The sequence below is a fragment of the Saccopteryx bilineata genome, chromosome 4 (assembly GCF_036850765.1).
Source record: "Saccopteryx bilineata isolate mSacBil1 chromosome 4, mSacBil1_pri_phased_curated, whole genome shotgun sequence".
Classification (NCBI taxonomy): Eukaryota; Metazoa; Chordata; class Mammalia; order Chiroptera; family Emballonuridae; genus Saccopteryx; species Saccopteryx bilineata.
The window spans coordinates 174471578-174498703 of record NC_089493.1 but is presented as its reverse complement, the minus strand read 5'-3'; the positions used below and the strand labels follow the sequence as shown (position 1 = coordinate 174498703).

Genomic DNA, 27126 nt, shown 5'->3' with positions numbered 1-27126 from the left:
GTAGTTCCTTAGAGGAGTTCTAAATGTGTACTACACTGCCCTCAGGACTACTGAGCATGTGTGGCCTCTTGGCTGTTTTGTTTGGCAGATGACAGGGCTCTCTGTCTTTGCAAATGCTCTCTCTCTCCCATAGGGCTATGGGTCCTTGGGGTCTTCTGTCCTGGCTTGAAGGCTAGGGTGGGCCTGGGGACAAAGCCTTCCTGCTGGTTCTCATGCTCCCTTCCACTGCCCTCAGGAATCTTGCCCTTCCCTTGTAGATGGGAGATGATGAGATCCAGCTCTTAGGTCTGGGCTTGGGGCAGCAGGAAGCGTGGGCATTTTGGCCCGGTTTGGTTCTGAACTGTTCAGGCCTGCTTACCCAGACAAAAGAAGTTTCTGAAGCAGCCAGCTCCAGGGCAGTCAGGCTGGGGCATGGAGCCAAAGTGACAGCTTCAGGGATTGAATTATAACTGCCCTGGTTTGCCTCTTCTGTGCCCATTCTTAGGGATGCAAGAGTGAGGTGGTTATAAGGGACAAGTTTGGTGTTGGTCTTGATCCTCCGGCCCAATATCAATGAACACCAGTTACACCACGATGGTCCAGGGCATCTTTTTTTTCCCCCCAGAAAGATGAGAAGCATCAATCATTAGTTTTTCATTGCACATTGTGACACCTTAGTTGTTCACTGATTGCTTTCTCATATGTGCCTTAACCACGGGCCTTCAGCAGACTGAGTAACACCTTGCTCGAGCCAGTGACCTTGGGTCCAAGCTGGTGAGCTTTTGCTCAAACCAGATGAGCCCGCGCTCAAGCTGGCGACCTCGGGGTCTCGAACCTGGGTCCTCCGCATCCCAGTCTGATGCTCTATCCACTGCGCCACCGCCTGGTCAGGCCAGGGCATCTTTATTTTAAATACAAACTATGAAAAGATGTCATTACACATTAATTTCACCAGACTTGCAAGGAGGAGAGGGCACAGCCCCATCCTACCTGCGGTTGACACCCTCTCTACTCCTTGTAGTTTGGATGAGACCACCTCAGGTCCAAGGGTGGGGCCTGACTCTTCTAAGCCAATTAGCATGTGACATTCACTTGGCCACCGGAATTGATTCAGCAGGGGCCCAACTGGCCCAGAGCCTAGACTTTGGCTCAGGGGTTGTGGGAGAACCCCTTGCCCTGGGAATCGTTGGCAGCCATCCTTGGCCATGAGAAGTGATGCGCTGGCACTGCACAGCGCCCTGAGCCTGGACTGCTAGGATAACCAATGAAACTCTTTTATGGCTTGAGCTAGTCTGAGTGTGGTTTTCTACTGAGTCACCAAAAGCATTCTTACCAATGTGTCCACTTCCTAATTCCCATAATAACCAAGGACATGTTTCTCACACTTTATTTTTAATTTGCTTAAAAAAATTTTTTTTTATTGATCTTGGGGAGAGGAGAAAGGGGCAGGGGAAGGAACGGGAAGCATTAACCCATAGCAGTTGCTTCTTATATGTGCCTTGACTGGGCAAGCCCGGGGTTTTGAACCAGCGACCCTGGTGTTCCAGGTTGATGCTGTATCTACTGCGTCACCACAGGTCAGGCTTTTTTTTTTTTTTTTTAACTTTTTCTTTCTTTACTCTGTTGCGGTCCATGTTTGGGTGTCCAGTATGACTGCCCTCCACCATCTGGGGACCTGTCTCCTTGTAAGACAGATCATTGTTACACTCAATCAACATAATGGCAGAACAGTCAGTTCCTCTAGGTGCCAAGGGAGCTTTCCTCTCCAATGACCTGGTGTGTCTCCTGTTTTCCATTGGCTGCCAGGAAGCTCAGAGCTATACTGACAGCCCGTCTCGGGTAACCATGCTTTCCTTGGGTCCCACCATTGTCATCTCCCCCAACATGGGGTGTTGCTGAGAGGTTTGGATGGTGTCTAATAAGTTCTTACATATCTCCCATATAACAAGCCCTCAGTAAAAAGGAACTATTATCATGTCTTCTGTTTTCTGATTTCCCCTTCTACTTTATTTGTAACCATCTGGTTACCTGTTTCATTGTTGGTGTCGCCACAGGAACGTTTTGGGAATAGTCAGTGGAAAAGAATAAAGAAACCAGACTCAGCTTCCTCTGTCTCTGACTCCCTTCCACCGTCATCCCTGTCTCCTAGCTAGAAAACCAAGTCAGAAGCAGCTGGAGAAGATGGATTTTAATTTCTTCTATTAAAAAAATAAATAAAATACACTGGTTTGAACTTCCCTCCCTTCTCCTACTCTCTCCCTGAAAAAGGAACAACCACTCCGAGAATCCCTAAGATAGAGAGGCAGAGAGCAGGCCACCGGGGCCCGCACTGGAGAGAGGACACTCGGGTGAAAACAGGTTTGGCGGGTGGGCATGCGCAGCCTTGGCCGCTGTGGGGGCGGTCCACCTTCGGCAGGGGATGGGTGTTCCCAGGCTCCCCCTGGAGCCCTCACAGTTCAGTCTTCACCTTGTGCATCAAGTCCTTCTGGTCAATTTTGTCCAGGTCCTGGTACCAGCGGTTATAAGCCAGCAGGGCCACGTTCTTGGCTGCGACAGCCATGACCTCCACGGAGCTGGCCGCCCACTCCAGGGCATTGAGGTGGAAGAGCTGGTCGTGGAGTGCAAACCGAGGGAGGGTGGCGTGGGAGCTGTGGACGGGGTGGGCCTGCCACTCGGCTGTCTGCACTGAGTAATAGGAGCGGAAGAGGGTCTTCAGTTGGGACCGATGGAGGGGCTTGGGCGACTGGACTCGCCAAACAGCTGCCTCCTGAGGCTGTTTCCGCCGGAAGCTGGTTGAAATGTTGACGGGACAGATATTGTCCAGGGCACAGAAGAAGGTGGGGAAATCGGTGGTCAGGATGTTGGCGAAGGGGAAAAGCTTCGGGTCAGGGAAACCGAAGTAGGAAGAATTGAGGTAGCCGTGGACCAGGGAGACAACGGTGGGCTGGAAAGAGTCCTGGATGACATCGATGGGTGGGTCGAAGCCTTCAAAGGCGATGGTGCTGCTGTTGTCCTGGTGCAGGGGGGTGGCAATAACCACTATGTCGTAGAAGTCAAAGCCAGTGCCCACCTCGTTCTCATACTCTACCAGGTACAAGGGTTTCCCTTCTGGAAGGAGAGAGAAGAGAGCACACAAGGTCAATTTATTTCTTGGCTTCTGTCCACTGATCTCTCATCCGGGCAGGGCCCAGCATGGAGGGCACGTGACCCAGGGTGCAGAGGTGGGTCCTTGTGTTTCTATGCCAGCATGGCTGCAGGGTGAGCACTGGACTGGGAGTCAGGAGACGCACGCTCTGGCTCTGCTTCTGTTGCGGACTGTGGCTCAAAGTACTTGGTGGTCAAATGAACAGAGCTAGATTAAAGCAAATCTGCTTTCTGGCTGACATTTGGATTGGGGCAACAGTGCCCTCTGGTGTCACTTGGCAGTGCTAGGGCTTCCCACTGGTTTTCTGGACTCCTCCCAGGCACATCACAGACTGGGGTTTGGGGACAGAGAGGTGTAAGTGTCCACTGTCTAGGAACAGAGTAGCCACACCCTCTGCTCTGTCCACTCACCTGTATGCTGCAGGGTCACAGAGGTCACTCTGGCATGGATCACATTGGCCTTGGTGAGTTTCAGCAGCCCAGAACAAACCAGCTTGTTGCCTCCCTCCACGGACCACAGGATGCCCTGGGCCCCGGCAAGCGCCATGGCTCCTGGGCAAAGGGGAAACGTGGTCTGTGGGTTCTCAGGCTCAGTGGGCAGTGGGGCTGAAGAATCCACCACCATCCTACCTGGGCCTCCCTCCCAGGCCAAGTTTCCTCCCAGCCATGGGCAAAAAGAGACAAGACACATTTAAATAAATACAACAGATTTACAAGGCTATGGAGTAAAAATACTATGTTCAATGCAAGAGCCGGCAACAAAAGAACACAGATTGCATGATTCTATTATACAGAATATCCAGAACAGGCAAATTCACAGAAACATGGAGCAGACTCGTGGTTGCCCAGGGCTGGAGAGCTGGGGGTACAAGGGAGGTGATGGCAAAGCTACAGCTCTGAGGTTTCTCTGGGGGCAATGGAAATGCTCTAAATTGTGGTGATGAATGCACAACTGTGAACATACTTGAAATCACTCAACTGCACACTTTAAATGGGTAAATTGTGGGTATGTGAATTATATCTTGAAGGATACACACAAAACACTAAGGCGTGAACAAGGAAGCCCCAAGAGTGGACACTTGGCAGCTGGGACGGAACCAGCCGGTTCTAATAGTCAGAGGAACAGTATCCTGGGCACATGGGAGGTGCTTGTTAATTATAAACCTTCGCATTCATTTGTACAACAAAAAGTGGACTGAGTGCCCACTATGGTCCAGGCACTGTTCTAAGTGTTAGGGATACATCAGTAAATAGGGAGACAGAAACTCCTGCCCTCAGAAAGCATCAATTCTAGCGGGTGATAAAATAAGTAAATTTAATAGTCCGCTAGAAGATGATGCCTGCAGGGTAGGGGAACTGGGACTGCCGAGAGCAAGAGCGGGGGCAGGGTGTAACTTAAAACTTAGAGGTAGGGGAGCTTCAGCGAAAAGGGACCACCTTCACAAAGACATGATGGGGAGAAAGAGTTTATCATGACTGTGTGTCAGGAAAGAATGTTCCAGGCAGAGGGAAGGTCACACAAAAGCCCTAAGGTAGGGACACACTTGGAATACTGGAGGTGGTGGAGCCTCGACCATGCAGGACCACTGAAAGTACTGGGTCTCACTTATGGAGTTTCAAATGCAGCCTGACCTGATCTGCCTTTTGTTTTAAAAGGATCATCCAGCAGATGTGCTGAGACAGCCTGCAGGGGCAGGGAGGGGCTGCAGCGGACCTGGTGGGAGACGCAGTGGTCCCGGTGAGGGGGGCCAGTGGCTTAGACCAGGGAGGCAGCAGTGGTGGGAAACTGTCGGACTGTGGATATATGTGGACGTAAAGCAGGTGAGATTTCTTGACATGCCATGTGAGGAAATGAGAGAAAGCAATGAGTCAAGGTTTTGGCCAGAGCAACTGTCGAGTTACTACCAACCAAGTAGGGAGGGGCAGGCTCGCGGGGACAGGTCAGCTCGGGTTTGGACGTGCTGAGTTCCAGGCGCCCATCCGGCCTCCCAGTGGAGACAGAGGGGTGGCAGCTGCCCCATGAGACTGCAGTACTGGAGACAGGTCTGGGCTGGAGGGCATGTTTAGGAGATAGGTGGGTGGATTTTAACACCTTGGGACAAGCTGAGCTCACCATGGGAGCCTGAGAAGAGGACTAAGGGGCCCAGGCCCTTCTGTGTTCTGGGGCTGGGAGGAGAAGCCAGCGAGGGCCCTTGCACTTCCTTGACCTTAATTGCCTCTATCTTCCCATCGCCCCAGCAAAATCCTGCCATTTTTCCAAGGCCCAGAATGGTCACTCAATGGATCTCCCAGGCAGATTTAGTTGTGACCCCTCTTGTGGCTTATGCTGGAGGACAGTAGGTTGTACACATGGCCACTGGCCCCGGTCATGAGCTGGGAAGATTAGGTGGGTCACCAGATGAATACCCTGGGCCCTGAGGCCCCCCAAGGGGCAGTTCTTGAAACTAACCTAGTCAGGAATAGTAGAAACACACTGGGCCTGAGATCTGAGCCTCACTCTTGCCATCTGTGCAGTGGGGTAAATACCATCTCCTGCCAGCTCGGAGGACTGAAGTCAGAATCAAACAGGGTCGGGGCAACGGAGTGCTCAGCAACTGTGCTGAGACAGGTCGAGGTGAGGTTATCAGGGGGAGCCCAGCCCACGCTGGGCACTGTGGGACCGGGAAGGGCAGGCGGGCAGGCTGAGGGCCACAGGCTCACCAGCAAAGGCAGGCATCGCTGCTGACTGGCCGTAGCTGGCCCGCAGGACGGCAGAGACGATGTCGTCGATAAAGCGCTGGGTGACGCCCACCTGGAGCAAGGACTCGGCCACAGAGCGCTGGGTCATGTTGATGAAGCTGGACTCCCCCAGCGAGTAGAGCAACTCCTCCACGCCCGAGAAGGCATAACCGTGGGCCTGGTACTTATAGATCCTGGGAGACAGGCCGAGCTGCAGCCCTTGTGCAGAAAGGCCTTTGGGCTGACCACCCGCCACCGGGTCACTGCACCTGGGAGGCCCAGCAGGGACCCGCTCTCCTCTCCACAAACGGGTCAAGAGGGGAGGCTGGCTACATTCCCCTTAGCCTGTTCACTGGCTGTGGTGGGCCTGTCCCATCTAGAGGGACAGTGCAGACAGAAGGCAAATACCCCAGAATCCTACGTGACCTGGCTTCATGTTGTGACTCTGCTGAATGACAGTTGCAAAAGCTCTCTGAGCCATCCCCAGCCTGCGGGCACAGTCCTCTTCTCACCCCACTAGGAGTGCCAGGCAGGAGGCTACAGCCTCACCAACACCTGTGCCCTAGCAGCTTCCAGGACCACACGAGGCCCAATGGCAGCTGCCCCATGCCAATGTTGTCACCCTCTCTGCCAGCCCAGCCTGTCCTCTGCTCTAGCTCGATTTAACAGGGCTCCCACCTACTCCCCGAGCTCACGTCTCATCCCTCCCTCCACCACTCCCCCAATCACAGGTAGCACGTGCTGATGGATTCCAGATGGGCCGGCCTTTGAAATGTTGCCTCTGCCTGGGCCTCTGTGCATACATGTTGAGTCTAGTAATCAACGGGACACCCAGATGGAGGTGTCCAGAAAGCAGTGAGAAACGTGGGTCTGGCACTTCAGGGAAAACGGGCTGACAGACGCATCTCCCATAAAAGGGAGAACTCAGCATTGTACGCGTGGATACAACTGACAAGGGAGAGAAAGAACGGGGTAAGGACGGAACCTGGAGAATATATGGAGGAAGGGCCACAAAAGCGCAGCCGTGGAAGTGGAAAGAGTGTGGACATGCCAGCGACCGGGAAGGGGGCGTGGGGCCGTGCCTGAGTGCCTGACACAGAGCCTCTGCCTCTGGGCCAGGAAGCAGGGAGAACCTGCAGGGGCTCTAAAGGAGAGCTGGAGCACCCGCTTGCCAAGCGAGTGCATCGTGAGAAGTGGACAGTGACCACCTGTCCTCGTTATCTGGGAGTGATGGCGACGGGGCTGGGACCCAAGGGGGAGAGAGGCAGAGAAAGGTGTTTGTTCTAGATGGGAAAACTGGGGGACAGCAGGGTGTGTCAGGGGTCAGCCCACAGGCTGCATACGGCCGACAGATGCATTGCATTTGGCTAGTAAGATGAATGGGTGGCATACACGGAAGAACTGGGAGATTTCACATGTCGCTCGAGATTTCCAGCTCCTTCTGAAGAAAGTGGAAGATCCAGCCACGTGAGGCTGGCATTCCCACACAGCCACAGTTGGCTCTGGCAGGGCGCTGGCTGCCCCTTCTGATGGGGCCTTGCTCTTTAGGGCTCCCCACTCCCTACCCTTTCTCCCACCGGCCGCGGCGTATCCCAGGTCAGCCGTTTCAGGTGCCCGAGGCTACACCCCAGGCTTAGTTTAGCAGAGACGCTACCACGACAGTACCACTGACCATGTCTGTACCAGCTCAGTCCGTTCCTCATGCTGGGGGCTTGCCCAGGACCCGGACTGATGGGTGCTGGGTTCTCACACCCAGCAAGCCCCTTCTTCTTTTTGACAATCTGCAGTCCGGCCAGCCCCACCCCTGGCCCCTGTTCCTCTCTCCCACTGGAAGCTCCGCAGCCCCGCCCAGCCCTACCTCATGAACTTCTCCATGACCTCCTCCACCCACATCTGCAGCCGCAGGAAGCTGATGCCGTAGTGCCACCAGAGGCGGAAGAGGTTCAGCAGGTACCAGTCAGTTTCCTCCAGCACGAAGCTCTCCCCGCCAAAGATAGCGCTCCTGCCCGCCACCTCTCGCCGGTGCTTCAGCCCTGAGGAGACAAGCAGGAGCCCCTCAGGTCCCCTTCAGAGCTCCCCCCATCCCCCAGGAGAGCCAGCAGTGCCTGATGCTGAAATCTGGGGCCCTACTGAGGGCTGCAAATGGACCGGCTCCTTTCAAGGGAATACAAACATTGCGGCTGGCTCGTCTGTGCAGCTTGTTTAGAACAGCAAACGAGCAAATGCACCGGGGGAGTGTTGGTCCCGGCTAGTCAATAAAGAGATGGAAATTAAAATAATGTACCATTTTACTTTTTTTTTTTTTCTTCTCTCAAAAGGGATCCACTCAGACAGGAGTGAAATTCAGATGTCATCCCAGAATGTCAGGGGCGGACAGCTCTGGGATGGTGAGCCTGGGCATCAAGACTACATAGGAAGAATCACAGCTCCTTGTGACCACCCACACCTACAGCTTACAGAGCACAAGGGCTTGTGTAGCCACTCCGTCCTCTCATGGGCTTGGAGGAGGCAGGACAGGTGTCAAAGATATGGAAACTGAGGCTTAGAGGTATAGGACCTGCTCCAAGCCACAGGTGTTTCTTTCCTTCCCGTTCCTGTCCGAGTCACCAGGACATGTATGCAACTACTCATACATGTACCTCCGAGTTATCCTCCTCCCATACTATCAGTGTTCTGCACTTTACTGACAGGCTGTGTCTTGGAGACTGTTCTATATATATATATATATATTTTTTTTTTTTTTTTGTATTTTTGTATTTTTCTGAAGCTGGAAACGGGGACAGTCAGACAGACTCCCGCATGCGCCTGACCGGGATCCACCTGGCATGCCCACCAGGGGCGACGCTCTGCCCACCAGGGGGCGATGCTCTGCCCCTCCGGGGCATCGCTGTGCCGCGACCAGAGCCACTCCAGCGCCTGGGGCAGAGGCCAAGGAGCCATCCCCAGCGCCCGGGCCATCCTTGCTCCAATGGAGCCTCGGCTGCGGGAGGGGAATAGAGAGACAGAGAGGAAGGGGGGGGGGGCGGGGGTGGAGAAGCAAATAGGAGCTTCTCCTATGTGCCCTGGCCGGGAATCGAACCCGGGTCCCCCGCACGCCAGGCCGACGCTCTACCGCTGAGCCAACCGGCCAGGGCCTGTTCTATATATCTTGATGTAGGGATATCATCTGGCTGACCAGTCAGTGAGTGTACTTAAACAACAATTTATTTACTTTCAGATCCCAGTGGGTGGGCAGGTAGGATATTTTCAACCCTTTGAGATTATAAACAATGCTAGGATGAATGACCTTGTGTGTATGCCTCTTAGCACATGTGCAAGTATCATTCTTGAGAAGTGGAATTTCTGTGTCAAACAGTATACGTATGTATATTTTGTTTGTTTGTTTGTTTTTTCGTATATGTGGTTTTGATAGATGCTGCTGGGGTCAAATCCCAACTCCTTCACTTATTAGCTGCATGGCCTTCGCTAAAATGTATACCTTTTCTGAGCCTCAATTTCCTCAGGAGGGGCTATAACCCCATCTTGAGGGCTGGTAGGGAGGATTAGAGGTAACGTCGACATACCACTTACAAGGATGCCAGGTACCTGGCAAGCACACAGCATGTGCAAGTCACCACAATTACAATTATGAAGAGGCAGCAAATTGCAAGGGAAAGAAACTGGCCTGGGGATCAAACCTGAGTTCTAATCCCGGCTCTGCAACTAACTCACTGTGTAACCTCAGGCAACTTCCTTCCCCTCTCTGGTCTCAGCTGCTCCATCTGTAAAATGAGGAGATTGGGCTCCATGACCTTCTGGCCTTGACCATCGGGGCTATCTGGGAAGGGCCTGACGGCTGCTGCCAGCCCAGGGGGCTGGACAATGGAGTCCCAGGAAGGTGCACTCACCCAGGAGCTTGACGAAGTCCTGCATGTGCAGGCTCAGGGAGTGGAAGGAGGCGGCCCCGCTCTCATAGTGCTGCTTGTTGACCGAGATGGTGGCCAAGCGGCCACCCACCGTCCCCTTCTCGAACACGTCGATCTGCACCCGGGGGCCGAAATGCTGCTGAAGGAAGTGGGTCACGGCAGAGCCCCCGATTCCAGCCCCAACCACAGCTGTCGGCGGGCAAGGAGAGAGAGTATGGGCATGAGATTGCAGGTCACACCTTCACTGCCTCCTGGGCCAGTGATTCCCAGGCGCTTGCCCAGGCTTATAACATTTCACAAAGGCAATCTGAAGACTAGTTTTTAATAAAGCTATTAATAAAGACCAAAGGACAGTCTGAAAACTGCCATCTACTGGAACTCTCACTTTGTAAAGAAAAAGACACATTCGCAGCAAAAAAGCAGGAACCTCAAAATTCAGGAGGATCAGCTTGACCAGGCAGTGGTACAGTGGATAGAGCGTTGGACTGGGACTAGGAGGACCCAGGTTCCAAACCCTGAGGTCACTGCTTAAGCGCGGGCTCATCTGGCTTAAGTGCGAGCTCACCAACTTGAACTCAAGGTTGCTGGCTTGAGCAAGGGTTCAGTCACTCAGTCTGCTGTAGTCCCCCCCCCCGCCCCCGGGTCAAGGCACATATGAGAAAGCAATCAATGAACAAGGTGCCACAACAAAGAATTGATGCTTCTCATCTCCCTCTCTCGGTCTCTGACACACACACACACACACACACACACACACAAATTCAGGAGGATCATTTAAAGAGAATAAATTTAGTTGGATACAAAATTTGTTACATTGTTCTTATTTTTATTTCACATGAAAACCTGGTCACTGATAGGGTCTGTAAGGTAGATCAGTGTTTAGAAACCACTCCTTAATTCAAGGGTTGGCAAACTACAACTTGAGGGCCAAATCCATGCAGATGCCTGTTTTTGCAAACATAGGCTCATTGGAACACAGCCAAACCTTTCTTTAGCTCATTGTGGCTGCTTGCATGTGAGACAGAGTTGAGTGATTGCGACAGATACTATAGGGCCTGCAAAGTATTTACTCTCCAATCTTCTACTGAAGAAGTCAGACAAGCTAGTCCAACCTATTACCTGACATTTAAATCATGTCAATATCTGTGTTTGCCAAGACTGGAGAAGACCCTGTGACAGGTTTCTCATTACCATATGGGGCACTTTATTTCAATTTGGACTCTTTGTTACAAAGTTTCAGCTCTTTGAGGTCTCCTAATCCAGTCTTTTGTATTTGCCTTGCTGTCATTTGCAAACTTGCTTCATATGCCATTTGTATTCTTATCCAAGTCACTGACAAAAACTGAACAAGGAAGGGAGGTGCTACTTGGGAACCACTGTCCAGATGGACACTAATCTAGATACTAAGACTAAATAGGACTGTGCAGGACAGCAAAGCAGCTATGAAGCTACTGAACTGGCCTGACACCCTGCCCACCATGTATCTGATCCTCTCATCTAACAGTCTAGTAGCCCTATCCAAAAACAAAATGAGATAAATCTGGTATGATCTGTTCTCTGTAGGCTGACGTTGGACCCTAAGACCGCCAGCTCCTGTTCAGCAGGCAAAAATACAAGGTTCTTTTTCATCTGGTCTCCATTTACTTATTCCATTCTCTGTCCTGCCTGTGCAATACTCCTACTTCCCCTTGATTTTTTTTTTTGCTGTGGAGCATGTGACTTTGCTCTCACGCCTGTGCCTTTGACTAAGTTGCCCCCTTTATCAGAAATGAACTGTCACCCACTGCCTCGCTGACTTCTATGGCCCCATGTCATTGCTTGGCTTGCCTGGCCCACCTAAGACAAGTCAGGCATCCCTCCAGCATATTTCTGCATCACACTCTCCTCCCCCTTGGCCTGGTCCCCGGCACACTCTGCTCAAATGTTTTAAGGACTGAGAGCAGGTTGTTCTGCCCCCAGATCCTGGCAGGCAGCAGAGTTCACTATTTGTTGTACCTTGAAAAACAAACCACTTCCTCCTTCTCAGTTGACAAAACCACTCTCAAGAATGCCAGTAAGCTTGTTTAAACGTGTGCTCCCCTCCATTTGCAACAGAGCCCCAAAGTCCCCACCTTCCCAGAGAAACCACTGTCACAAAGCTCGGAAGCTGCCGAAGGGCGAGAGGGAAGCAGACCATGCTCACTCGACACCCATGAACAGACACCCACTCCCTGGTCTACGGTAAGATGTGTGCAATCAAACAGGGCCTCTGTCCTCCTGAGCCCAGGGGGGTGGGCAGAAACTCATGCACAATCAGCAATGACAAGGTGTGATTAAGTGGGACAACACAGTCCCAGCAAATCCGGAGGAGAGAGCAATGAGCTCTGCCCGAGGGTGGGGAAACACAGGTTTCACAAGGGAAGGGATACTTGGTTGAGCAGAAACATATTCTCCACGGAGAGAACAGCATAAGCAGGACAGTGTGTGGAACTACGGGGGATTTAAAGGGTCTGATGCCACACCGAGGTGTTCAGATTTGATCCTGCAGCGGTGTGAGGGTTATGCCATGCTAACAGGTAGCTCTTCATTCTCATTGTGGGTACAGTCCAAACCGCTGAGGGCAGACAGAAGCTCCAGTCAGAGGGTGGAAGACAATCAGGAAGCTACAGGGCAGCTTGGCAGTGCCAGGTGTCCTGCTCTAGATGACCCCTGGGGGAGGTAGGCAGGGCCAGCTGGAATGAGGCAGGCAGCAAGCGTGGCATTGTCAGAAACAGTAGTGCTGGGAGGAGGCCTTGACCTCCCCCAGGGGTCAGTGGGAAATGCCCTGCTCTGTGGTCCATTCTCAAGAGATGGAGGAGTGAGTGCTCAGCACCTCCAGATACTGCCTGCCTCTTCCCCATCCTTCCAAGCCTGGCTCAGAATCCACCTTCTCCACGAGGTCTCTGACCACTCTGGCCCTCAGGATTCCCTTTTTTTCTGAAAACCCTAAACTCTCAGTCCCAAACCCATTCCTGCCATGCTTCAGTGTGTCTTAACCCTTTGTGGCCTGAGCTGTGCTTTTGTGCCCTTAGCACTTCACTGACCCTAATTACTTTGTGGTGCTCCCATGGGACACCCCTCCCTGCCAGTGGGGTAGAGGGCAGACGAGGGGAATAGGAACTCATACTCCCCACATCAGAAGCGCAGCCTACCAATGTAAATTTTATACGAGGGACATGACAATGAGTCGTGCTGAGTTAAAATGACAATTGTTAAGAGGAAAAAAACTAAACAAATATGGAATGCTAGTCAACGATATGCACAATGAAGTACTTGGCAAAGTGTCCTGACATCTGCATTTTAAAACCCATTAAAATGTAAGATGGATTAATGGATGTGTGACAGGTAGGTGGTAAGGCAAGTACAGTAGCAGTCTGTGAATGGCAGAAACCAAGTGGTAGGTGTATAGATGATCACTGCATAATTGTTTCAACTTTGGTGTACATTTGAAAAATTTCAAAATAAAATAATGGGGGGGGAAACAGCAAAAAAAATAAAATAAAACAAAAAACTCCACAAATAAGATGACTGCTGTTAAAAAGTTCCCCACTCTGTCACTCAACAAATCTATCTCCAGCAGATCTACCATGGGTTCTGTCTCCACTAAAGCTGTTCCCTACTCTCCCTGAGGTTCTGGCTTATACATGACTTCCAGGAAACCCCCACCCCCACCCCAGAGCCCTCTCAGAGCCATCAAAAGTGGGGTGAAGTGCCCCTCCTCCATATCAGGGTACTTACAGTCTTAGCACTAACTTCCCTGTATTGTGCAGGCTTCTCCTGCAGGAACTAGGGGCATCGTGCCCGCTACCCAGCCCTTCAATAAACCTTTGTGAATGACAATCTCCCAGACCCTGTCCTCTCTGTCATCGGAGCACCTGGCAAAGAGTCAGGTCCATGGCAGATGCTCACTGTTTCTGTATCTTTCGGCGAGATCAGCGGCCAGTGCTGCCCGAAGCCGCTTTTCAGCCCCAGATGGCCCTCGACACATGCCCATGCCACCCTCCGCATAAGCCCCACGCCTAGTGCGGTCCCCTTCCTCGCCCAGTCGCAGTCCCTCGCCTCTTCTCCACCCAGCTCCTCTCCCGAGGACCCCTCCGTCGCCCCGCTGCCTCCCCCTCCCCCACCCAGCTGCTGCCGGCGGAGAAGCCTTTTCCCGCGCAGCCCTCCCCAGCTCAGCACCCCATCGCGCCCTTCCCGCACCGATTTTACTGGGCCGGGCGTCTCCGCCTGTAGCGGCGGCGGCGAGGAGCGCGGCCAGCACGGCGAGGAGCCGGGCAGCGCGGGCCATGGCGGGCGGCGACGGGGGCAGCACGCCGCGGACCCGGCGCTCGCGCGTTGGTGCTGGGCTCACCGCCCCGCCCCGGAGCGCCGCTGGCCGTCCCGCCTTCAGCCGCGCGGCCCACAGCCTCTCATTGGGCGAGTGGCTGTCCCTCCCCAGCACGAGGCCCTCATTAGCTAGCTGCATCTCTCTCCGGGCAGGCTCTGTCACTGGCAGCTTCCCCGTCCCGCCTCCTGGATGCGGGCTCCTCATTGGCTGGCTCGGCCTGCTCGGACGCAGGTGTGCCCTCTCCGGGTGCTCAGCATCAGGACCAGGGTCCTGCTGCGGGGAGAGCAGTGAAAGAGAAAAAACTGAAGCTTTGACAGCCGCGGTTCAAGTCCAACCTCTGAGAGTTACTAGCTCCTTAACGTGCCTTCTCTGTGTCTCATTCGGTTTCCCTGCTGTACCTTTCTAGGTGGTTGTGACATTCACGTGAATGAAGGAATGTGAAAACGCTTGGCAGTGTCTGCCAGTGCTGGAAACTGCTGACCAAGCATGCGGCCAGAGTTCCCCTATGCATAGCTGAAACAAGGCCAGACGCTTCTGATACTGCCTTTACGTTTATCTGCATACAGTTAACACCTCTGCCTGCCACTTAAAAGAACCAAAGGGAAGAATTTCATCCACTGCTTACTCACAGGTAAGGAAAGGTAAGAAAGATGAGATAAACACCCATTTTCATCGTCTAAGAAAATGAGAGTAGTGTGGCTAGTTTTCCACACTGAAAGACAGATTTCCTCCGGCAACAAAGAAAGGTAGGGTTGAGTTTCAGAATAAAGAAGTAAACTCGTATTTGTTGGATTATGGCTAAGGGAAGAAACGAAAGAGATTCAGAGAATAGTAGAAGAGCATATAACTAGGGTCCTAAATAAGTTTTGTGAGTCTTAATTTAACAGGGCCAAACTGGATTAATGGTTAAGTGGTAGATGAGTGAACAGGCATTCCTCATAATCTTAAAAATCAAACAAACAAAAATATTTTTGGCAATGTTTGTGTCAAAATGCAAAATTCACTCTTGAAGACTCAAAATATTATTAAAATTTTTTTCTGAACAAAGCATTCACTGATAACTTTGTGGGAAGTTCTTTTATGTGCAGACTTAATCTAACCCTGTATGTCTTTTGTATGGTAAATCATATTAACTTTAAAACACATAATTCCACTCTACTTTGTGGTGTTTTCTCTTAGGAAGTTTTTCTTTTCTTTTTTTGTGTGGCAGAGACATAGAGAGTGTCTGAGAGAGGGACAGATAGGGACAGACAGACAGGGAGAGATGAGAAACATCAATTCTTCGTTGCAGCTCCTTAGTTGTTCATTGATTGCTCATATGTGCCCTGACCAGGGGGCTACAGCAGACTGAGTGACCCCTTGCTCGAGCCAGTGACCTTAGGCTCAAGCTGGTGAGCCTGCATTCAAGCTGGCAACCTCAGGGTCTCAAATCTGGGTCCTCCACATCCTAGTCTGATGCTCTATCCACTGTGCCACTGCCTGGTCAGGCCTGTTAAGAAGTTTTTCGAATTCTACCAACATACCGGCAGCATGAGTGCAGCCAAGTCATAGGACAAGTTCAAAAAAGCTGTAAGAAAGCGAAGAGGCCTAATTCTAGTGGCCGAGGTGTGAAACAGCGGGTGGGCCTGGGACAAGGTTGGGTGACTATCAGTTATCTATTGCTGCATAACAAACTATGCAAAAACTTAGTGGCTAGAAGTAACAATTATTTATTTGCTCTCAAATCTGCACTTTGAGCAGGGCTGTGAAATCAGGTTCTCTCTGCTCCATGTGTTATCAGAGAGGGCTGAAGGGTCCACTTTCCGGATGGCTTACTGGGATGGCTGGCAAGGTGGTGCTGGCTGCCCACTGAAAGTTTAGCGAGGGCCCTCAGTTCCACCCCACCAGCTGCTTTAGCTTGCTCTTGGTTTAGTGGCTGGGTTCCAAGAGTGAGCATCCAGAGACAGGAAGGTTTGTCTGGAAGCTGGCAGTGTCACTCATACTATAGTATATTGGTCAATCTCAAAGTTTGCATTCAAGGAAATTAGGATCCATGTTTTAAAACCACCACTGTGAAATTAAGAACATGGACAGTCTGAGTGCATACAAACAGGAATTTACTTCCCAACTAACAATGGGATTATGGAAAACAATGGATTGTGGAGCCAGGGTGTGCAGACAAAATTGGGAAAATGAAAATTCAAGGTCAAACTGTAAGAAAGGCTGGCTCAGGAGGCTGGGTATGCAGAAGCTGGTTGAGCAGAATTAAAGACAAGGCCAGGTGGAGGTTGGGAAGGACATGTCACAACAAGGTCACGTGCTAGTCATCTGGTTTAGATGGTTAGCAGTCCAGCAGTTCAAGTGAGTGGTTAAATCAGATAGGATGATGAGAACCAAGAATCAAGCACAAGAAAATAAGGGAATCCCAGAGCAGAAGGCAGAAACAAGAGTCCAGATCTAAAAAATAGATAGCTATCAGAAAGAAGCAAGTCAGGGAGGATAAAGCAGACACGACTTCAGCACTGGGAGAGGTATGGAATGCCTACACTGCATCCATTTGGCTGGGCTGCTGTGAAATCTTGTTACCTCCACTGAGTAACTAACAAGGTGGGTCAGCAGTCACTGAAGTGACCACAGCATGTCAATACACAATAGGAATTAGGCAAAGAAAGACACGTAGCAAGTGAATTGCAGTTATTTCAAATCGGGTTTTATTAAAGTTATTTCTGCATATCATGTATCATCCTTAGTTTTCTCTATTTGATTTTTTTCTTAGTGTTTAACAGCCTTTCTTCACTTATCAAATCCTTTGCCATGAAAGCACCAAAGAAGTTACATCAGTATCAGATTGACTGATTCCTTTATGGCAGTGAGGAATATCGGTCAGAGTCGTAGAATCCAAGTTCTAGAACACCAAGATCCCCTCTTCAAGTGAGCCAAAGCTTCCTTACATATCAGCTGTAAGCCACCGTCTTTCACTTTACCATCAGGATGAAAATAATGCAGAGCACCGACGCAATCTTCTTGTTCCTTCAGGCTGAGCGTGTGAATTTCTTGCATTATGATAAAACAAAAACAAAAAACAAAACTCAAACCCTAAAACAACCAGAAGCTAGAAGGAAAATAAGTCACTCTGATTAGCCTGTAAATTTTAATTGTTAAGCAGCCCTTAACCAGTATTCCTTTTCCTAGACTTTAGGCAGCTAGAAAAATGTACTTAAACAATTTTGTATCATAAAAAAACAGTAAAAATAAATATTTGAGGGCCTACTATAATAGGCAATTTACACATTTCATTTAATCCTCACAACATTGTGAGAAAATCATAACCAGTTTACAAATAAGGAAGCAGGCTCAGAGGGTGAAATGAACGGGGCCCAGGGCTGCACTGACGACAGTGGGCTCTGTGTTCGAGCCTACAGCTACCAAGCCTATGTTTGATCATGCTGCCCTGGCTCCCAAAGACCTTCAACTTTTTGAGATTCTCACTGTTATATTTCCATTTTCTAAATGTATACTTTTAAGTCTGCAAAACTACTGAATAATAAAAGAATCTAAAATTATTCTCAATCTACTTGCTAAAACAGGTTACAAGGAATATTAAAAAAACAACTCTTCAAGTACTCAGAACATTCCATACCTAAAATTACAGTTATTTTAATTCACTGGTAATGACAGCAATCCAAGAACACATGAATAATTATAATTGGCTCATTTTCTTGTTGCCACCATCTGTCAATCTCAAAGGAATGCAGGCAAAAAAAAAAGTGACAAATTCCTATTGTGAAATCTGACTGCTCATTAAACTGACACTATGCACTTGGTGGAATGCCACGGCGTTTTGGTTTTAAAATCTAACCACCTGTTTGTTTGCATTGTATTTATTTATTTGGTGAATCCCACAATCTCACAGTCTGTGAAGGAACAGTTTTGCAAAACTTTCAGAGAATGGTCAGCAGAGAGAGGACTTTCAACCATCTAGCTACTGTTATCCCCGGAGAGAGCTTGCTGAGGTCGAGCTCTGCGGGGCCTGCCTTGGAACGGGCTGCAGGAAGAGAAGCTGCACTCACCGGCAGTGGGAAGGCGGCACCAGGTGGTAACCCCGGGTCAGCAACTTCAGTTCTTGAGTTCTGGCTAAGAGAAAAATTCAGAGCCAAGACTCAAGGTATAAGAGAAAGCTTATTTACAAAGTCACAGAGGTAGATGTGAGCCGGAGAAAGGCCCTGTAGCTGGGGAGGGGGGAGATACATGCCTTTAGAGACAAGAAAGGGAGGAGAGGTTTGGGGCATGCGCGGGGGTGGGGGGAAGGCAGAGAGAGGAAGTGTGCTCTAGATATAGAGCCACTCTGTTTGCATTTTAAAATCATGTATTGTGTGTGTGAGTGTCTAAATCTGGAAGAGATGATAGGGCCCACTGGGGGATGGCTTCATCGATACAAGTAGTGTCCTAGAATCATGTATGATGTCTAAGAGGATAACTGACCACTCCACTGAAAGGGGTCACAGACTTCCAGTAGAAATGGACTTTTTTATGGGTAACTAACTTAAACCTAAACCTATGCAATTAGAATAACGAAGAAAAAAACCCAACACTCCTAAACCTATGCAATCTGGTCAGCTAGCAGTTGTCTGCTGGGGACATCTCTGCATGTTCATTAAAGAACTTCTGAGTCTTAAATGATTGAAGAGAATATCTAGTTGTTCCTTATTCAAGTTCTCACTGCAACTTAATTCACTGGTTTTAGATATTTTTCTTCTATCAGTCCAATTCTAAAAACACTATTTTCATACTTAAGAAGCAGCGGAAAGGATGAAATGAGATCATTAAGGCCTCTTCCAAGTGTTAAAAACAGCTGTTAAGTGGCCGCCTTTCTAAAGTCTGATGTAGCATCCGTTCACTAACTCATATAGTGAGCAAAGCTTTCACAGAACACCAGCTATAAGCAGCAAGATTGAAAACAACAACAACAACATAAGCTTATTAACTCTAACACATTAAAGGAAAGTGATATGTTTATATACATGTGACATAAAGGGAACCGGGTATCTGCCCTCCCCTCCCAGTCTTGCCTGGGTCTTTAGCCCTTGTCAGCGGAAATCGGAAAAAGACAATGAGTGCAAACATGAAGTCTACCTGGCAGTACTATAAGGACAAAAAAATGGCTAAAAGGAAAAAAAAAAAAAAAGTAAGGTCCTGAAAATCTATGTGTATAAAAATCAACCCAAATGATCTAAATTCACACAACTACAAAGCTTAATCATCTAAGTACCCAAATGTTGAACTAATCCCTTTCCCCAAGAAATGCAACACAAGATCCTACACAATTCTTGTTACAGGGACTATTAGAGAAAGGAACGTTCAGTTGAAAATACATAAACATATACTCATTCCCACCTTTGAAAAAGATTTTGGATTGAAAGTCATCAGAGTACTAATTTAAAAATAATATTCTTAAACATATTTTGATAAAGGCCATAGGGACACTTGTCACATTGTTCAAATGTGTCAAGACTTCTGATGAGACCAAACAGGTCACAGTAAATCAAGTGTCTTAGAAATAAAGCCAATATGACTAAATCCCAAACAGATCACATGAAGTAGCTCATGTACAATACAAACCTAGTTTAATAAATAAAGGAAACACAGGTGACTGTATTCTGAAGGACACTCGGTCCCCACGGCCCGTTCACAGTCTTCTCTGAGACTCCACCGCCACCTCCACCTGGGCAAGTCTAATGGTGCGGCCATGCAGCTTGTAGCCATCTTGCCTTACTAATGCCACTGTGCCAGGCTGCACCCCAACACCAGCCGGCACGTGACAGACGAGTTCATGCTCATGCGGGTCGTATTTGTCACCGATGGGTGTCATCTTCTCCAGGCCGTGCTTGGCAAACACACTTTTCAGCTTTGCTTCCAGAAGTGCCAGGCCGCGGAAGATCTTCTCCAGAGTGAGCCTCTGGTCCTTGGGCTCTGCCTCCTCAGAGATGCACTCTGCCGTCTTCTCCAGAATGTCTGCCACCTCGACCAAGTCCTTACAGAAACTCTGAATCCCTGCGGAGAAACCACACGTTCACTGTGTGTGAGGAAATCACTCTGCCTTTGGGGGTGGAGTCTGGGAAGGCCCAGCCAGGTGGCTGGTACACTGGGCACACGAGGGAGTGGGACGATTGCCACACAGGGCTCAGGGATCATCATCAATGACAACCACTCCCACCCAACTGACAAGCCAGTTTCTCTTGGAAGGCATATGGCTAGGAAGCCTACTAGGAAACGCGGAAGATGGTAGGACCCGAGAACTAGGTAAGACTGTCTAAAACAGGCTCAGGAGCTGGTCCTTTAAAACCATTTTTATGCTGCTTGTACATTTGTTGCTATTCATTTTTGGCACAGAATTATGTAATTCTGAAAATTCCTGCCTGTCTCAGTTATGTTGAGCCATGCATTCTCAATAGGGACAGTATATTAGCATTTCATGGCATGCAATAACAAAAACTTAGTTGACAAGACCATGCTAAGGGGGAGTCAACAAAAATCGTTTACTTTAAGGACTGGCTACAGAGGAATAGAAAAGTAAGACACAGTCGCAAATGAGTCTCCAATGGCCTATTAAGTTACACACACTTGCTAGAAATGAGCCAAAACTTGTTTTATCTTTTTAGAGTCACATGAATTGTTATAAGATAAAAGCAAACTCGGCTGAAGAATCTCATTACTCCCAATGTTGCGTCTTTATTTTTCAGAAAAATGATGACAAGGAATGTCACCTTTACAGATATCTGTTATAACACCAAATCCCTGGTAGGAGTTGAAGGGGGCAAAGGACTTTGTTGATCTGGCTTTAATCCAGGGAGGTTTAAAGCCCTGTGCCAAAACAGGAAGCCCCCTTAACTGTACTCAGAGGTGAATAGAAGGTCCGACAGAGGGAGGAATCCTACTGTTTAACTCTAGGGTTATACGAGATCTGTTATTGCTACTTGAGGCAAACAAATGGAAGGGGATTCGAACTAGTCTAATAACATACATAATGGATTTGGGGATGCTGGTGGCATGATAGATGGGCAGGAAGGGAAGCTTTCAGAAGAACTAGGGGAGCCAGTTGAAGTAATCTTATTATATGGTCTGAAGGAGAGGAGGCAATGGAGAGCAAAAAGTGAAACTAGGAGGCATCTCCAGGGGCCCGGACTTGGTATGATCGAAGTTGTGGAAGATGCCTCCCTGACCCCCATTAGGGACAGTGGCCAGAAAAAGTTAATGGTTCTTAATGAGATCAGCTGTGAAAGTAGAAGACCTTGGCCAAAGCCTTGAAAAGTATGCCTATAAAATGAGTATTTCACCCAAGAGAAGACAATGTCTAATAAAGATCAGTCAGGAACAGGCATCCACTGGTTATTCAAAAACAGAGAGACATGAATAAAATTTAGAAAGCTACAAGCTCCGGGCTGACTTGTGTGCTGCCACGGTACAAAGAGCCCTGGCTTCTAGTCAGTCAAGTTGTGCAAATTTGGGTAAAAAGAAGCCTAGGTTCTTTTGTCCATATAGTGAGGGGTTCAGGCTTTGTGTTACTTCAAAAGCAGTTGCTCTGTTATCATTTCTGGGGGGAGAAGGAAGATCCTTTGTAAACTGTAAAAGAATGTGGGTTACTAAGACAACACCGTCCCTGGACGGAGAACAGACCTCATGTATGTCCTTTTTTTTTTTCATTTTTCCGAAGCTGGAAATGGGGAGGCAGTCAGACAGACTCCCGCATGCGCCCGACCAGGATCCACCCAGCATGCCCACCAGGGGGCGATGCTTTGCCTGTCTGGGGTGTCGCTCTGTTGCGTCTAGAGCTATTTTAGCGCCTGAGGCAGAGGCCACAGAGCCATCCCCAGCGCCCGGGCCATCCTTGATCCAATGGAGCCTCACTGCGGGAGGGGAAGAGAGAGACAGAGAGGAAGGAGAGGGGGAGGGGTGGAGAAGCAAATGGATGCCTCTCCTGTGTGCCCTGGCCGGGAATCAAACCCGGGACTCCTGCACGCCGGGCCGACGCTCTACCGCTGAGCCAACCGGCCAGGGCCCTCATGTATGTCCTTTAAAAGCATTCTACTTCCACGCTCACTGAGCAATCTCAATTTTCTAAGTACTCCTGGTCACAAGGCAGAAATGACCTAAGGAAATGACTTATCTAGCATGTTTCACTAGACACACCTTGCTCTGAAAACACATTAAATTACCTATTAAATTCTTTTGAGTTTAGTTAATATGTACTTGTTTGTGGGGACCTCGTTAATTCTTGAGGAAACTGGTATGAGCCGGCTCCTAACTCAAAGCTTGACTTCCGGTAAGCCGACTCACCCTGCTCCCCTCCAGCAGCCAGAAGTCTCAAAATTGGTTTATTTGCTACAGAAATTCCCTATAGCTCAAAGGTCAGCCCAATTTTCCTGTTAAGGGCCATAGAGTAATTATTTTATGCTTTATGGGACAAGAGGCAAAATCAAGGATTTTATGTAGGTGGTTATATGACAAAAAAGAAAGTAAGTTTCTATGAATTTTTACTGATGAAATTCAGAGCTTTATTTATGGACTAAGCAGTGGATTGTAAGCTGAAGTCTGTCAGGCCCTGAGAGTTGGAAATAGACTAAAATTTGCATGAAATATCAGGAATATCAGGGGCCAGTACTTAACTGATAACTGAAACCCTGGAACATGGTGTCTACAGCACTGAAAGAAAAGCAGAAGGCGATGCCAAAGTCGTGGGGCTGGGCAGGACAGGAGTGAAGGGAACCTGTATACACAGAGACACAATCCCGGGGAAAGGAAGCAGTGTGACACAGGGCACAGAGGAAGAGGTCAAGGGTCAGGAGACAACAAACTCATGTCTACAGCTATCACATAGTCACTTTTGTCATCTTACCTGTAAAAGAAGACTGGACTAGATAGAATCCAAGGGCCCCTCAAGCACTTTCCTTCTATGTGTAGTGAAAGTATAACGTTACACATTAAATTGTGATACAGCAAGTAATCACAGATTTGCCCTTTACCCTTGAAGCCCTGTTACTCAACTAACACTTTCATGATCACATTTGCAACAACATATGGTGCAGTAGAGAAAAATTTCTGAAAGATGGTGAATGGACAAAAAAGATTATTCAGTGCCATTAATAAAAATTAATGTGGGTCAACTGCTTCCATGTAGTCCAGGCTTTTGCCTCTGAGCTATTTTATAACTTAGCAAGCTGAATACTGGGAATAATGCAAATAATTCTTATCCATAATCATAAAAATTGTCTGATAGAGAAAAAACCTGATCATTGCACTATAGATACAGACCAATTTTGCTACTAGAAAGGACATTTCAGCAGTCCCGATTGCCAATGTGTCTGGTTTTTATCAGAACATCTTAATGATTCATTTGTTTTGTTAATGAGTTAAACACAGTTGTTTGCTATGAGAACTAGTATGTTAAATGGACATGCTTGAAAAAGAAAAGAAAGGTTTGGTTAGCTAAAGACAAGCATTATTTTAGTAAATGGTTCACTTGACAACATTCATGATAAGTAGCACAGAAAGCCTAGGGGCGTAATGAAGGGTAGGGTAGGGGTCAGCTAAGAACTCAGATGCGTTTTCACTGTGTTCAGTTTGCAGAACTGTTAGTAAAAGGCCTTAGAGTAAAAGTATTTTTTATTGTGAGTAAATCTCTCACCAAATATCTTGGCGTCTTCTACACATCTCTGGGTTCGCCTTCTTATGTTTTCGCCATCAGCTACGGCTCTCTGGTATCTCACCTGACCATCAAAAGCAAAGTCAATATGATGAGAAAACAAATGCTTTTCGGGAGAAAAGAATGTTTTTGCTTACATTATAAATTTTACTGTGACAGGGTTTTAATAAAAAAAAAGTTGTAGAAATATTAGATCAGTTACTCCAAATGCCCGAAGCAGGAACCTACTCGTTATAGACACCCTGAAAGGCTGTCGTTTAGCCTGCTGTCAAACACTAAACAGTTTTCAAGCTCATCTTGAGAAAAAGCTTTCTTTTTCACATTCAGCCAATGCTGCAACCATCCAACTTTTGTTCACTGATTCAACCCTAAGACAACCAAGAGTACGTTTAAAAAATGTGTCATCTGTTCGAAGGCTGTTATTTTAGTCTCTTTAGTCTTTTTTCCCTTTCATTCTTATAATCCCTGGTTCCTTTAAGTGTTCTCATAAAACATGCTTTCCAACCTCCTCACCATTCTGGCTGGTCTTGCTTTGTAACTACTCTAATATCTACCTTCCTCAAAGTGCGTTTGTCAACTCAGTACTTGGCACAGTATGCCAAAAGTAGTCTGATCATCAGAGTATAATGATAAATGAACTCATTCATTCAACAAATATTTGTCAACTACATGCCAGGCACTGTACCTCCTTTGAAGCTACCAAAATATCAGATATCTAAGTACTGTAACACATCAGAGAGTTGAAAAAGATGAGTATCCTTAGTCAGTGATATAAAAACCTTTACTTGGCCTAGGCTAGTTGGCTCAGTGGTAGAGCAATGGCCTGGCATGTGTATGTCAGGGCACACCATCTGCTTCTCCACCCCTCCTCTCATGCTTCTCTCTCCCCGCCCCCTCCCCTCCTGCAGCTATGGATGGATTTGAGCAAGTTGGCCCTAGGTGCTAGGCCCTCTCACATACTAAGAATAGCTTGGTTGCTAAGCAATGGAGCAACACTCCAGATGGGGAAGACATCACAAGGCAGGGTAGGGGGCTTGCCAGATGAATCCTGGTTAGGGTGCTAGTGAGAGTCTGTCTCTGCCTCCCCTCCTCTCACTTAATAATAATAATAAAAAAAACCTTTACTTGGATATTTAAAGCAGAAAGAGAATGTGAAGCACAGATAATATAAAATCTACTCACGGTTAAATCCTGGACTTCCTTCTCTAGCTTAACAGCTTTTAGCTTTAAGGCCCTTTCTGCAAGAGAAGGCCCAAGCTCATCAGGAGGCTCCTCAGAACTGCAGTCCTCACCAGCAGTTCTCTGGGTGGCAGTGCTGAAAGGATGCAGACAGCCCCTGAAGTGGGAGGGAGGCAGCACACGATGAGGAAATGCCATCATAAACACCAAAGTTACAACGGAGTTCACAGGCCGGGAAGCTTCTAGATTGAACTCGAGGGAAAGTGTTTTCAGTCACAATAACAATATGAACAATTACAAAGTACTTACTAAGTACCAAACCTATATTCAGGATTTTACTTAAATCATCTTTTCATTTCATAACAATGTGCAGATAAGGACTATTATCATCCCTACATTCCAGATGAGAAAAATGAGACTCAGAGAGGTTTAAGACGTTCAGGATCACATATTCGATGAAGCCAGGATACTGAGCACTAGGCTGTAGAAATAGCCATTAATGGAGACACAGAAATTAGCAAGAAAAAAACCAAGTTCTGATACTCAGAACCAGCGGGACATTTATCAATGGAGGAAATTCAAAACACAAAGCCATACAGTTCTGCTTCGAGCCTTCATTTTATAGCTGGGGAAAATAAAGCCCAGTAAACAGACTTTATCACACCGAAGTTAGGCCTAGAATTCAAGTCTGAAAAAGAGGGGGGCTGTGGCCTATCCCTTCAATTCCAGCTGCTTCAGAACTGGGGGTGGGTTAAATTTCATCAGAAGGAGCCATTTTTCTTCTTGTCACTACCCTACATCACAAACTGCCACAAAGACTTAAAAAATGTAATCATGACTAAAAAAAATAAAAGGCCCCAAACCAGAATTCAACCTCTCACCCAGGGGGGGTTAGGGCGGGGTGCTAGGTCAGGGGTATTAAGATAAAAAGGTGACAAATAGTTAAGCATGCGGTAATTGTCAAGAGTCTCCGTGGATTAATCTACATTTCAGAGTCCATCCAACCTATCCACCCCCCTACTCAGCCTTTTAATTCCTTCCCAGGAAGAAGTCGTCAACCAGGAACTGTCCCTGAGCATAATTTATTTACACTGCTTACTAATTACAAGCAACGATTCTGGGGCCCTGACTGGATTCTAGTCTGGGTTCCACCATTTCCCGAATATTATCCCGAGAAGTTGACTCAACTTTTCCAAACCTCAGTTTCCTCAATTAAACCGGGGCTAATAAAAAGAATTAACGCAGAGTTCTGCTATCGGCAAAAATGATCCATCAAAACTGCCGCAGCCCACAGCTAAAAACTGCATCTGGACCTTCCCAGACTCCCGAAGACAGGTAGGTGAAAGGGCCGTTTGGGGCGACACCGAATCCAACGCCCTCCTTTTCCCGTCAGGTCAAGTGATCCCCGGAGAACGGCGAAGGGGCCGGCCTAACGTCACACAGGAGTCAGGGGAGAGCATCCCACTTTACCTGCAGGCACCACAGCTATGAAGAGGGGCCGGGAGAGGTACCTGCCCAATTCAATCTACGCTCGGGGCTGAAGCCATTTCCCACCTCCGAGGACGTGACCTCGGATCTTCCCACCTTCTCCGTCTGGCAAGGAAGCACGGTTGTGGGCCTCAGTTTGCCCCTCTGCGATATGGGGCGGTGAGCGCCTGATGGGATCGGCCGAGCCGCTTGATGGGTCCTCTCGCCCACAACTACCCCTCCGACTCGCTCGTCCCGCGTTGTCTTCACGTCCCGGACCCAGGGCTCGCCTCGCTTGCTCACCTGCCATCCGACGCGGCACTCGAGGCCAGAAAGTGCTGCAACCGCCGCCGGACCGCCCACAAGCACCGCGCTGCCATGTTCCTGACCTAGGCCGACGGAGGCAGCGCACGCGCACTAGCTCCAAGTGACGAGCTAAGTTCACTCAAAAAAACCACGCTTCCCGGCAGCCTTTGCGGGCGATTCCCTCTCAGGGGCACCAGACGCGAACGTTCATTTCCGGTGAGCCGTGCTGTTAACAGAGCCCGGGCGCAACACCTCCGGCCTCCTGTTCGTTCCGCGTGTAGTGTCTCTGTCGCAAAGATGTAGGCTCCTTACTAGTGCTGGAATCCGCGGCAAACAAAGGGGATTCCAGCTGTGCTGTCTTGAAGCTTATGTGAAATTGTAAACAGCAAACAAATGCAAACGCG

The 27126-nt window shown here is 48.6% G+C and overlaps 2 protein-coding genes across 3 annotated transcripts; both read right to left on the bottom strand.

Annotated features, from left to right (window-relative positions):
* Positions 1-2152: 2152 nt before the first annotated feature.
* On the bottom strand, positions 2153-14104 carry PCYOX1L (prenylcysteine oxidase 1 like). Its single transcript, XM_066272958.1, has 6 exons — positions 13965-14104; positions 9729-9935; positions 7700-7874; positions 5824-6035; positions 3535-3675; positions 2153-3087 (listed from the first exon to the last, which is right to left on the bottom strand). Exons 1-6 carry the CDS (start codon positions 14050-14052, stop codon positions 2429-2431), a joined length of 1482 nt encoding a protein of 493 aa, XP_066129055.1. The 5' UTR covers positions 14053-14104; the 3' UTR covers positions 2153-2428.
* A 2661-nt stretch (positions 14105-16765) lies between these two features.
* Positions 16766-26850, bottom strand: GRPEL2 (GrpE like 2, mitochondrial). Of its 2 annotated transcripts, XR_010731060.1 has the most exons (5): positions 26720-26850; positions 24953-25106; positions 23753-23834; positions 19690-20121; positions 16766-17123 (listed from the first exon to the last, which is right to left on the bottom strand). XR_010731060.1 is itself a non-coding variant. In XM_066272957.1 (4 exons), exons 1-4 carry the CDS (start codon positions 26794-26796, stop codon positions 19757-19759), a joined length of 678 nt encoding a protein of 225 aa, XP_066129054.1. In that variant the 5' UTR covers positions 26797-26850; the 3' UTR covers positions 18425-19756. The 2 variants fall into 2 exon arrangements, 1 of the variants encoding a protein (XP_066129054.1); XM_066272957.1 differs by lacking the exon at positions 16766-17123 and having other exon boundaries at positions 18425-20121.
* Positions 26851-27126: the final 276 nt, after the last annotated feature.